Source organism: Bos javanicus, chromosome 22 (genome assembly GCF_032452875.1).
Source record: "Bos javanicus breed banteng chromosome 22, ARS-OSU_banteng_1.0, whole genome shotgun sequence".
In the NCBI taxonomy this organism is placed as follows: Eukaryota; Metazoa; Chordata; class Mammalia; order Artiodactyla; family Bovidae; genus Bos; species Bos javanicus.
In genome coordinates, this window is record NC_083889.1 from 37521802 (window position 1) to 37535854 (window position 14053).

At 44.8% G+C, this 14053-nt stretch overlaps 1 protein-coding gene across 5 annotated transcripts in view; it reads right to left on the reverse strand.

Moving 5' to 3' along the window:
* ATXN7 (ataxin 7) overlaps positions 1–14053 on the reverse strand; it is a 163447-nt gene that overhangs the window by 39643 nt on the left and 109751 nt on the right. For all 5 annotated transcript variants that reach the window (XM_061396501.1, XM_061396503.1, XM_061396502.1 and 2 more), the window contains 3 exons: positions 7243–7492; positions 4936–5195; positions 4386–4468 (listed from right to left, as the gene is read on the reverse strand). In XM_061396501.1, the coding sequence (XP_061252485.1) occupies positions 4386–4468; positions 4936–5195; positions 7243–7492 (593 nt within the window). The remainder of the gene's footprint in view (positions 1–4385; positions 4469–4935; positions 5196–7242; positions 7493–14053) is intronic.

Sequence of the window (14053 nt, forward strand, 5' to 3'; positions counted from 1 at the left end):
ATGCCAATAAAAAAGCAATCTAGACCGTTAGCATAATCAAAGGCTGCTTAGCATTTGATAAGGGAAAAACCTTAAGAGTATGAATTTTATTTTTTTTTAAAGCTAGCAGCAGATATTCCAGGCTCCAAATGTATAAGACTCTGGTGATGTCACTTCCACCAGAAGAAAAAAAAGTCAACCATGCCACCTGGTGTGTAACTGAGGGGCAGACGATACAAACAGGTGACAGGTCCTTAAGTTCTGTGTCACTGGAGCAATTCATTGATCAGGACTGTCACCAACCCCACTAGAAAGTCTCTTCTTGGGCCACTTAGAGTTTTCAGTATTAAAAGGGAAGAAACACTTCCCTTTTATGGGATGATACATCCCATAAACATGTATCAGAAAGTCTTCTTTCAGTAACTGCCAGAGAGTAAAAATCAAATACAACTGCTTCTTTATTCCAGAGACAATGCCATAAGGACAGAGGAAGCGGCTAAAGACACCCTAGAAACAGGGGCTGATGCGGCAGAGGGAGATCTGGGAATTAAAGAGTGTGAATCCAAGAGAAGACAGACTGTGAACAGGAAAAGATGCACAGCAGCGTGAAACCCCATGAACATGCACTCACTATGGAAATCAAGAAAATGGGACAGACAGCATTTCTGAAACTGGAGACAATGTGTAATCTCAGAATCAAAAATGGTCACATCTTTAGAAATTTGGAATTACTCTTGAGAAGAAGAAAGGTCAAGTAAACCTGACCACTCCTTCCTGTCAGGACCCCTGTCGGTATTAAAAAAATAAATAAATAAGCAAGGCGCCACTAACCACAGAGGCCCAAATAACACCTCCCAAATATGAGTGAGTCGAGTCCTTCCCTCATGCATGCCACCGCAGCACTACAAATGATCATTCTCGTGTGCTCACTGTCCACACATTATACAAGTACACTGCCCTACAGGCTTACATGTCTGCTGCAGCGGGAAGGATTTAAGGACAGTCAGACTTCTCATTCCCTTGTGCAATTCAGTAACATAACCCAGTCCTTATCAGTCACACTGCAACTATGTCTGCCCAAATGTAACCTGGCACAGACAGTTAGAAACGTGAGTAGGGCTTTAAAAAACTTTTTACTTGTTTTTCTTTAATATGTAATATATCCCAAAGTAACCCAAATGAAGCCAAGAACCTGTGTCTTGTTCAGTGCTGTACAAACACCTAGGACAGCACCTGGCACACCATCAACGGCTCAAACGAAAAGCAGATACAAACAGTGGCCCTCCAATACGCGCTGAACGCACACATGAATGCACGATGTCACTGGTCCACCCGCCCGTCTCTCAGACAGATGATGGAGGAGCTACTCCTCATCTGAGCGTCCCCTGGTGCCCAGCATGGCAAGACCGAGTGAAGAAAGTAGGCAGAGACGATGGATATTTCCCAAGCTTGGTTTGAAGAGTAAATAGCATTTCCACTGGGTTCTGAAGAACAGTCTGACGTTGCCCATCAGAACTCTGGGAACTGTCTGAAGCCCACAGATAAAGACCCACTGTAAGGCGGCCCGGGGCCCGGCTTGCCCTAACACCCGTGCTCCCTGCTCCCCACGCCTCTGGCACCAGGTGCTGCTTGCTCGGTCTCCTGCCCACCCCCAGGCTGCCCTGTGGACCCTAAGCTGTTTGCTCTGCCCTCCTCCCACAGCCTTCACACCGACTGTCTCCGCTGTTTCTTCCACCCCTTTTCTGCCCAGACAAACCCCAAGAAGTTCAGCCTAGTAGGCCTAAGGTGAAGGAGCCTCCCCGACTCAGTTCCCCTAGTGAAGACTGCGACTACCCTGGCCTCTCTTTGTATTACTCATCAGAGGTAACTTTTACCATAAAGGGTAGGAGCCAGGCCTTGTTCAAGCCTGTATCCTGGGGCCTAGAGGAAGGTCTGTGCCCACATGTGTGTGCAGTAACTGTTTCTACACGGAGAGGAGCCCAAGTCTACCTGTATGAACATGCAAGGACACAGAACAGAACACTGGATAGACGAGGAAGTGAGGAGGGGATAGCGAGGCTGGCAGGCAGACGACAGAATGACAGGAGTGGGCAGCGGCAGGTGCCCTGACAGCCAAGAGAGCAGACAGTGTCCTCAGCCTAACAGAGACCTGGACAGCGGCCGGGGGACACTGAGCTGGGGCGCTCAAGCGTGTTCAGCCCCATGGCTTAAGAGAGGAAGGGAAAGGGAGACGCAATGACCAACAGACCACGAGAGCAAAGCACGGGCGTCTGTGCCAGGACAGGCCGGTCGCCATGCTGCGTGCTCCGCCAGTTCTATGGTGCACTTGTGCCCCGCCTGGGTAAGGATACATACTAATGCAAAGAGAGGCTAAGCACCCTACTAGACGCTCAAGACCCGTTAACTGAACACGTGAAGGGCAAGCACAACTCGAAGAGACGTGAGAAAAAGGCAGGATCCACATAAAGCCACTGAAGGTTCAGGAAGAAGACTGGGCAAATCCCTTGCAGAACTGGAGTTGATAAGGCTTTTGGTTCATCAGCATGCCTCACAGATAATTAAAGAAGAGCATCCTGGGTAAAGTAAGCAGCCTTCACTAACCACAGTTATCACAACACTGAGAAATCTATGTGGCTGAGAGTCAGGCAGGCAGGGAGAGAGTGGAGAGAGGCTGGCAAGTGTGATACAGTGTGGAGCAGGGCTGAGGGACACGCTCACGTTGAATGGGACACAAGTGTAACAGAGCTCAAATGGCTACCGTCGACAACACACCATTCGAAGTGTTCAATTAATACGACGGAAAGCAAAGCAATTTGTCCTGAGGAGTTCTTAACTGGGAGATTCAAAGGCGAATTTGAAGTGGAATGACCTCTGTGATAAAATGCAAAATTCAGAACATGCACGTGTATGTATGTTTTCCTCAGAGAAAAGGATCCATAATTCTTTAAAAATTAGATATTTAAAGGTGCTCTTGACCAATCAATTTCCTCAAAATATTCAGTACCTTGTTGCAAGATAAAACCCACACACTAAAATTAAATATTAATAAGATCTACAACTAACATTGCTCATTTCTGAAGATCTTAATATTCTTCCACTGTTTAGTGGATGAAGTGGAACCTGAATGTCTTTATTCAAACGTAATCCTTGGTAACATTTACTATAATACATCAAAAACTTTATTAATTTGTAGTGAACACCACTAACTTCTATAATTTTTAACCTTCGCCAAACAATGGCTTTAAAATTACTTCAAGGCAATGATTCTGAATACTTTTTGAACCCATCTGCAGGGTAGCTGGGGACATAAACATATATGCTCATTTACAGAGGGTCTACTGAAGCCACCCCTACATCCACACTAATTTTATAGTAAATACACCACCTTCTCATGAGCACACTGGCTGAGTTTTCTAAGGAAAACTCTAGGAAGAAAGGGAGAATCTTTACATTTTCATCCTGTGTGTGATTGATGCTTTTGAACTGTGGTGTTGGAGAAGACTCTTGAGAGTCCCTTGGACTGCAAGGAGATCCAACCAGTCCATCCTAAAGGAAGTCAGTCCTGAATATTCATTGGAAGGACTGATGCTGAAGCTGAAACTTCAATACTTTGGCCACCTGATACGAAGAACTGACTCATTGGAAAAGACCCTGATGCTGGGAAAGACTGAAGGCGGGAGGAGAAGGGGATGACAGAGGATGAGATGATTGGATGGCATCACTGACTCAACTGACGTGAGTTTGAGCAAGCTCCAGGAGGGATGTGGTGATGGACAGGGAAGCCCAGTGTGCTGCAGTCCACGGGGTCACAAAGAGTTGGACACGACTGAGCAACTGAACAAACTGATGCATATGTATACACACACTGATATACATACTTGTGTGTGTGTGCACACACAGATATAGGATTACACGTGACATAGGTTTTTTAAAACTAAAAAAATAACACTATCTCAAAGTCACAGATTTTTTAAATTGCTGTAAAATTAAGAACCAGAGATTACACAAACATTTTAAGAATCACACAAACATTTTAAGAATCTACCCATACATGCAAAGGAAATTTCTGGATGTATCCTATGTCAGTACACTTCAAAACACAGTAAAGGGGAGCCTCTCAAATTAAAGGCATTGAAGATAACAGATTGATTAGGGGAAAACACTGTCCTCCTGGAAACAACAATGCCCGCTGGGGGCAGTTCAGAACAGCAGTTTATAACAACAGCCCCACGTGTTCTGAATTGGAGGTGTTCTCCATCAAAACAGAGCCAACACCGCCCTTAAAAATCCAGGAAAGTCACCAGAACAGAGGCCCTGTGGGTGAGAGAGACCTGGGGGGGCAGCGCTGCGCAGCCCCGGCCCCCAGCTTCCCGGAGCACTGGGCTCTCCCCAGGGCCCCTCCCTACCTTGCATGTCAAAGACCGGGTGCAGGGCTTCTTGGTGTCGAGGTCGATGACCCCACAGTGGATGTCAGGATCAAACTCTCTTTCTGTCAAAAGCACACAGACATTACCATGGCTTCAACACTCCTTCATTTATTCTGAAAATAGTAATCTGAGATTCTCTTATTTCAGGCAAATTATAACTTGAAGCAACTCTATCACATTATCAATAAATGGAAAAAATAAAATGTTTTGAGCACTGAAAAAAAAAGTCGCGACATCACTGAGAGGATGGGCATTGTAGTCACCAGACGAAGAAGAGGGACCATGTGAGCCAGCGTTCCTCACTACTCATTCAAGAACACGCCACTAGAAAGCTACTTTTATGTCGCCTACACACACGTGCACTTTAAAACCAAGGAGGAGGAGGTCAAGGACACAACTTAGGGAACTCCATCTGAAAGCTGAAGTTGGCTAGTTCTAAAAGGAGGACTTCTAATAATAGTTGATTTGCTCCCCCAGGAGTGCCCAGTTAATACAAAAAGAAATACTGAGAGAAAAAATATGAAGTTACCTGATAATCTCTTATTTAAAAACTTCCTGTTATTGGAGTAATCTTCTGACTTCTTTTCCAGAACAGGCGGTGCAGGAAGCCCTTTGCCATTCAGAATGTGTCCAGGTGAAGGCAAGGTTGGCTTTGGTATTGAGGGGCAGTTAAGGCCAGGCTTGACTGAGGAGCTCACAGGAGCAGGACAGGTGGGCCCCACCGCGGATTTCAGTAGTGTGCCATCCATCTTCGGATGAATCTTTTCCACTTTGATAGAGGGCGTCATGCTGTTGTAGGGGAAGTGAGAACACCAGCACCTGAGTGCCCTGCAGCCCCAGGAGACTGGCAAGCCAGAGGGATGAGGCAGAACCTCGGTCTACCTATGTGCCATGCAGAGCTAGGTTCCCAAAGGCACCTTGGGACAATCTGTTAGGACTATGCAGAAAACTCAGCAAACCTTTATCCATAAGCCTTTCTGGAGAGGCAGAGAGCTCCAGAGGAACCATCACATTTACGTGGCCTTTCTTCATTCCAGAACAATCTTACACATGAGCCTGTTACCCAATGCAACTCCTGCAAGCAGCAAAATATGAAAGGGTCTCAAAGGACCAGAGACTACTCCAGGACCCTGTGAGGATATCTTTTGAGAACTGTCATTTTTAAGAACTGATCCATCAAAATGAAGTAAAATGAGTGAGTAGAGAAGAGCGCAACTGAAATTAGAGAACATTTCCAAGAAAGGTCACTATGGACTCGGAAGAACTGAATGATGCCTTATAGTTTATCTCCAAGAAGAGCCTCTCTGCCCCTGTCAACGAGGAAGATCCAGGTTTAATTAGGACATGACGTGTCACTGAAGCGGTAATTCTCCAGACCCTGAAGAAGGCTTCCCTGACAGGAGCCTGGAATCTAAGTGCCTGGCACCCAGCTCGTGAGCAATGAATACCTGGATCACTAACCAAGAACTGATTTTTCTTGGCGTCTTACCGATCCTGTCACTTGGGTGGCAAACACTGCTTCGAAGCTAACAGCTGGCCTGGTCCCCATCTAAAGCCCAGCTACAGACACAGAAAATCTGGACCAGTGAGGTTTTGTACATTTTGTCCAACGCAGTCAGTGCTCTAACAGCTGTTAAGCTGGCGAGTGACTTACACGCTGCACTGGCATTTTCTTTGGCGCTCTGACAGCTCCAGGAACGAAAGCCAAGCCCGCTGTACTTGCGCTTCTGACAGATGAGTGGAGGCTGGGGGCTTAGCAACCAGGACAAACAGCACCAAACAGCTGTACCTGGAGCAGCCCGACAGTGGCAGAGACACCACAAGATGCCATGGCCTCTCCAAGCTGGCAAGGTCTGTGCACAACAGCAGGTGTGGCCGCTGCCCGAAGATTAACCAGGTTATCAGACCTTGGGACTGAGACGTATGGCATACCCTCCACAGGGAGGCGGGCCAGGGAAAAGCCACCCGCCACCAAGGCCGAGGGATGCCGTGAGCCGGCAGGACGGGTTTCCATGAGTGGCTGCTCTTCACGTGACCACACAGAGCCTGCCAGCTATGGAGCCACCGCGGAAACTTGTCAAGGCCTGTCCTCGTAGTGGGAACCTCTTTCAGCTTCCCCTCATCAGTGCTCTGACGTGAACCCAAGTCAGGGGGTGGGAGGAAGCACTGCTTCCCTATTTGCTTTGCAAGGCCCAGAAAACCCTAGAACAGCTTCTGGGGGTCTCTGGTTTTTATTCTCACTGTTAGCATCAGTGGCGGCAGCACCAGCACCCCTTCCTGCACAGTCTCCTGCGGGGCTGACACTAGCAGCCTTGACTGGCTAACTGACTCTAACACATGAATCCTACCGTCCCAGCGACCCTGCACAGGGGCCATGGTCTTTAAACTCCGAGAAAAACAGGGCCTTGGCTAAGGCCCCTCAGCTAGCAAGTGACAGGGGCGGGATTTGAACCTCAGGCCTGTTCGACTGGAGAGTCCCATGGCTAAATCTTTTCATGCTTCCCTCTCATTGTGCACATAAAGGAGATAACCACAGTATCTATTACACAGGATTGCTGTGATAAGTAAATGACAATACACGCAACTAAATCTCAACAGCTGGCACAGAAGAAAGGATCAGTAGATAAGTATTATTAACCTGATCATTATTGCTATCATGACTCTGCAAAGTTGCCCAAGCTGTAATAGGGAAACAAAAAGAAACAACAACGTGTATCTGGATGTCCCCCAAAGTGGGCTTTCTTCTACATTATCCACAGACACTCTCACAGGCTACTTGTGTACACAGTTCCACTTGCGGCCGGTGAGCTTTAAGAACCCTCTGAGCCATACTCACATTCTACCATGGGGGACTCTATTTTGCTGAATGGGATGCATTGGCCTGTTCCCCCTGAGCTGCAGTTTCTCTTTGGGCGATTTCAACAACTTGGAACTTAACGAGGATGTGCTCAGGACACCTCCGCTGGAAGAACGGCTGCTTCCACTTCCACTGCCTCCTTTGCTTTTGGACAGAGAAGGGAAGAAGGAAAACACTGAAGTGGGAGGAACGGCCAAAGAAGGCTTGCTGGATGAGCTATGTCTTCTTTCTGAAAAGGAAAACAAAGTGGGGGGGGGTGGGGGTGGAGAAAAAACAGTTTCAGGCAAGTCTTCAATGGAACCCTGGAGGAGTCCCCTGAAATCAACACATTTAGGTTCAAAAAATGTGTCACTAAGTGAAAATATATTAAACTCACCAGCTTTCAGAAATGGCTTATCTAGGCCCTACAGACTTATTCTGGATTCTAGGAACTGGTCCTTCTGCTTAAGAAAACATTTCACCATAAAGAGGTTTATCATACATAGATAACCACTAGGAAATTAAATAGCCACTTTAAACCTGAGACTACTGGGTTTTGCATTTTAGAAATAAACCTCACTGACTCCAATTTGTAGTCAGAGAGGGCAAAATTATCCATTCATCTCCAGAACTCTGTTCATTGACACCACACAGAATTATTTCTTCCTTTCTAGTGCAGGATATCTCCAATTTTCAAAACAGCAAAGTGTTAAGAAACAAGTTGTACTTTCATTTTATTTTTTTGTCACTACCCACCAGCACATGACACCAAATAAGACTGTTTCTAGGGTTATCTTATCATTCCTTATGAATCTGTGCTGAAATTTTCCAGTGAATCACTTCACTCCCCTCCCCCAACCCCTCCCCCACTTTTAAAATAATCTTACTTGACTACAGATGGCACAGCTCTGGTTCACACCACTAAGATGCCAAAGGCGCAAGACAAAAATACCACAAATAGCTTTGCCTGTTTTATAAACCAGGAAGTAATTCATGGTTAAGCAAGAACTACACAGGTTTAACTGAAAATAAGTCTATCCACTAGAGAATCAGGTTCTCTCAGAGTAAGGCAATGCATACTAAATAAATCGAGAGCTGAAGAATGTTACCATCAGAAACAAGTACATTATTTAGTAACTTTATCTACTTAAGTACCTTATGCTGGTAGCTTAGTAATTACCTTCAGTTAAACTTGTACTTTAAAATGGCATGTTTGCTTAACTCTTAGGTTTAAAAATGTATGTGACTCAACATCTATTTCTCACAACATGGAAGCTATATGAATATTTTAAAAATCGCATATTAGAATCAATTTGACTACAGTTCAGTTCAGTCACTCAGTAGTGTCCAACTCTTTGCCACCCCATGGACTGCAGCACACCAGGCTTCCCTGTCCATCACCAACTCCCGGAGCTAGCTCCAACTTATGTGCATTGAGTCAGTGATGCTACCAACCGTCTCATCCTCTGTGGTCCCCTTCTCCTCCTGCCTTAAATATTTCCCAGCATCAGGTACTTTTCTACTGAGTCTGTTCTTTGCATCAGGTGGCCAAAGTATTGGAGCCTCAGCATCAGTGCCTCTAATGAATATTAAGGACTGATTTCCTTTAGGATTGACTGGTTTGATCTCCTTGCAGTTCCAGAGACTCTCAAGAGTCTTCTCCAACACCACAGTTCAAAAGCATCAATACTTTGGCGCTCAGCCTCCTTTATGGTCCAACTCTCACATCCATTCATGACTACTGGAAAAACCATAGCCTTGACTAAATGGACCTTTATAGGCAAAGTTATGTCTCTGCTTTTTAATATACTGTCTAGGTTAGTCATAGCTTTTCTTCCAAGGTACTAGCATCTTTTAATTTCATGGCTGCAGTCACCATCTGCAGTGATTTTGGAGCCCAAGAAAATAAAGTCTCTCACTGTTTCCATTGTTTTCCCATCATGTAAATGGTTTATTTCCAAATGTCTTTTTTAACCAGTGAAGCTGTGCTTAGTTATTCGCAGAAGGACATCTGGTCACTGATGCTTTATGAGGTACTAAGAGCCTGCTCTACACCAGGACAAAATTATTATGTTATCTATAAACAGAATTCAAATTCTCCAACTAGAACAAAGGCTACAACCAAGTTAGGAAGGCCTAACTGGTAGTCATTTATAAGTGCCTGCTGCTTTCTTCCTCAGATATGACAGTTGTGTGTAAGGGAGGGAAAGCCAAAATAAGTTAATTTGGCATCTGAGGATTTCTTTAAAAAAAAAAAAAAATTAAGTTTCCTTCTCTTCTGTGATCCCCAGATACTCTGAATGTACTTTCAAGCATCAGCCCTTGTCAGCCAGGACTGCGAAAATCTGTTTCCATTTCCCGACTCCCTTGGATGACGGAGCTTATTGCCTCAGTTGGCCGCCCCTGACAACCCGGCACAGAGTAGGCCTTCAGTTAACATTGGCCTGACTGGTGCAGCTCTTCTTGTGGAGAGAGTGATTCTCACATGGTCCCAGACCAGTACTTCTCAACCCTGGCTACTCATGGGCATAACCTAATGAGCTAAAAAAAATACTGATGCTTCTTCACTTCCACTCTCAGAGATTCTGATTCTGATTTTTCTGTGGCCTGGGCATTCAGATGCTTACAAGTTCTGTGTGATTCCACTGCTCAGCCAATGGTGAGAGACTGCCTAACACCAGGCTAATGTCTCCAGGACCATTAACCACAGCTGAGGAAGTCCACATCTGCCACATAAAATACTATTTTTCACTCAACATTTCTATGTAAATGATCAACTCCACTGTTCCTCCCTAATCCAATATTCACCAGTCTCTTATGGGGATATCACTGGTGTTTTGGACACAACAATTCTCGTACAGGACCTCAGGGTGGTTAAAATTCCTGTTCCCCGAGCCCCTCATCACCAGTAAATGGTACCACTCCACCAAGGGCAACCTGAATCTACCCCCAATCAAAACTGCCCTTCCCAATCTATTTTCAGATGGCCTAGCATGAAATAGGGTATCATTCAGTTGAGAGATATTTTCCCCAAACAATAGTATGTATAAAATAGGTTTTAAAAGTCTGTAATATACATTACACTTCTGATATAAATTAAATATAAAAATATTCATCCATATTCAGCCACAAAAATCATCCTGTGTATCCCCAGTGGAAGAGTACTAAGGAATACCACAATATCTGTAATACAAAGAGGGGAAAAAACTTCCAACCAGATCTTTGACTTCTAGGAAATACATTCCTTTTACAATTTGACGTGTTATCAGAATTCTCAAGTGTCTCTGAGTGAAAGTGATGTATTTTCTCTTATATCAAATGATGTAAATTATCAATCTAATTAATCTTCTGTAATGATCATCTTGAAGACAGAAAGTAATTCTGAAGCCACTGATCTACTAGGGAATGATTTCAGCATGAAGAATTTCTGCATTTGCTTTTGTGAGATTTCCTCTGTAAGAAGCACTAGGTGGACACAGAAAACGACACCTGGTTGAACTAAGCCAGTGAAAATAAAAGCACACACCCTCAGTCTGCTCACCCCCACCAAACATCCACCAGCCACCCCAGTTCACCACGGACGTGAGGAGCCACGCCACCCACAGCTGGTGCGACATTTCCCTCCATTTCGGATAGGCTTCCTTCCACCACTTCACAGCAGCTCACAACCTGAAACCCTGCTGACCTCGACCTTCAGAAGCGCGTGCCAGGCTGTCTTCAAGGAAAACTCATATTAGAGTATTTAGGCATTTTTCAAAGCATTTAATACACACGCAACTGTGCTACCATTCTTGTTAGGGTCCTACCTTTCTCAGTGTCACTCACTGATTAAGTTTTGACCGTTTGTGCCCATTATCCCATTTTTCTAATGAGTCTCTTGTGGGTTTTATTGCACAACTTTGCATAGTGCAGTAATTTTTTAGGAATGCATGTTTTGTTATAGCAGAACTGACTGCAATTTCAGTTTGTTCTTTCAATTTTCTTTTTTGGCCACACTGCATGGCATATGAGGTCTCAGTTCCCCAGCCAGGATTGAACCCGTGCCCCTGGCAGAGGGACACAGGGTTCTAACCACTGGACCCCAAGGAAGTTCCTGCCCTTTCAGTTTTCTATTCTCATTATAGTCCACTCTCCCTTTTTCTTCAGTTAATGCTTTTTTTTTTTCCTTGTCTATTAACTCTTGATATGGGATTTTGCATTAGAAAAATCCAGATTCAAAACACAAAAAGTCAGCTGATGTACCAATAACTTATCAAAAAAGTTATATTTCCTACTGCAACAATAAAAGCTGCTTAAAAATTTACAATGGCAATCTATCATGTGAATTTCTTTCATTCACTAAAACTTGAAACAGACTGTGTGTGTGTGTGTGTGTGTGTGTGTGTGTGTGTGTGTATAAATGTGATCCTGGCTGAAAAGTGCCAGCTCAAACCCTCGTCACGCTGCTGAATTAAGCTGTTCCTTCACATCATGGTCTGCTAACTTATTCACTGGAAAGGGCGGCATCTGGCTTTCCCTTCACAAGAAAATAAAGATGAAAAAACCAAATTAAATTATAGTTGTGTTGGACTCTCCCCAACCTTTCAAGCTGGGCCCTTAATTTTCTTAAGATTTTTAAACATGTTTTGTTTCTAGATCAAAAGGGAAATGGGCAACTTATGGGTAGGGTTAGGGACCTTATCCTAAGTGGACAAACTGGTGGCCAGATGCTAAGCGTGACTGCAGTGTGGTTTGGTGAAGAGTCCGAGTTGAATTTTCACAGCACTCCTCTCTCCAGAGCCTAGCACTGACCCAGAAAAAGCACAGTCTGTCCCAAAGTGAGGAGGGCCCTGTGACGGGCTCCAGCAAGCAGGAAAGACAGGCAGACAGACAGACACAGACACAGTGAAAAGACAGGGCACAGACAGAAAGACAGACACGAGTGGGTGAGGGCGCAGTGCCTGTGTAGCAGTGGCGGGTCGGGGGCGACCACACAGGCAAATAGATGTGCGGTCAGAGACAGAGGGAGCAAGAGAGAGACAGCAGGAGACGGGTGCATCGGCCTTTCTTTCTCTTGTGACGCCACTGCAGGCCAGGGTAGGATACTGGGATGGGTAGGGGACAGGACAATTGTAAGTCTTCCAAAACAGAAAGTAACCAAGAATACTGAGCTTATAATTAATTGTGGATTTATACTGAGGTTCAAAAACAAAATGCATATATAAGTGTTGACACCTAGGTACAAACCAAAAAGGAGTTCAAAGCAAATAATTAGATCTTTAAAAGCCATATATATTGCTTTGAGAAAAAAAAAAAAACAAACCTAAAAATAACTTATGATGTACAACTGTCAAAGTTAGGATACAAACCTAAAATGCAGTCAAAAAACACTGTTAACTTCAAATCATTCATGCTTGAAAAAAAGTCTACAAAAATATCTGTCATTTGTTAAGTGGTCATCCCTTGGCCTACAGGTCTATTTCTGAAAAACATTTGCATATTGTTTTTCTATAACAAACATGGTTTACTTGTTTATCAAACACATACTTTTAAAAAAGAGAGATCAGTTGGTCTTCTGGCCTCAGTTCCACACATGCCAAAATAAAGCAAGGCCTATTATCACTCCCAAGCATGGTATCAATTTGCCTCACTCTTCACAAGCATCATGAAAGAGCAGGCACAGCGGTGAACAGCTCAGAAAACCCCACAAAACTATTTTTACTCAAGGCCCTTTTCTGGTATTTTATTAAACCTTTTGCTCATCTTTTATGGTCTGAACAACTGATTAATGTTAAGTCTCACCTTCAACAATAGCAGCAACAGGAGTTGATCAGGCAGAGACCACACACAACAGGCACCACACAACAAAATTTTACAGGGGCTATGTCATTTAGCCCTAACCATCTTCCTACAGAGCAGACACTTCCATGACCCCCCCTTTCCAGAGGAGAAGCCAAGGCTTTAAAGGACTCAAGTTGGTTGCCCAACATCACCTAGCTAACCCAGAGGCAGGATCAGCATGCGAGCCCAGGGAGGCTGACTCTAGTGCCCAGGCTGGAGCCAGGACAGTCCACCTGCCCTTAAGTGGCGTTATGAGCAGACCACGATGCACAGTCCAAAGGCAGGCTGAAGGGAAGGGTGATGGCGGGTCATATATCCTCTTTCCAAGCGCTCAGCAAGTGCAGGCTATTGCTCGGGCTGCACAGAGGGCTGCACAGTCAGAGCATACAACACGTATAAGACAAAGCTTTGGTAAATTTGGGGTGGGGAGCCACAATCTGTTCAAGGGAAAACCAGGTTGTTGTGGATTTAGTGTCTATTTGGAAGTTGCTAACCTAAAGGTTGGCTGTGATCTCAGTCAGTGTTACGTTCATCCCACCCCCCCCACCCCGCCCCCTCAGGGAAACATTTAAGATGGTTTTAACAATGATTTTTTTTTCTAGAAAGTGCTTGTCAGGCTGCCTTTCTGGCTTGGCTAAAAAGAATCACTTACAAAGTTCCCAGACGCCTATGTGCTACAAAGAACCCATGAGGAGGAGCAGCAAACGCCTGTTTCACAGGGTGAGACTGGCCCCCTGCTGACCAGCGCCAAGGCACGCTTGCAGTCACGCTCTGCTCCCGGTCATCTTTCTGACAGAGTCTGTTGGACAAACTCTCGATTAATTAACCAGTTTGAATAGAATCCAAAGTAAACCCCCCCCCAAAAAAAAGTCGTCTTTTTTTTTAGTAGATCACTTGAAACAGCAAGAACTTTGGAGTCAGAGACACGTGGGTTCAAATCCTTGCTCCGTCACTAACTAGCTGGGTGACACCCTGGGCAAAGCCCTAACTC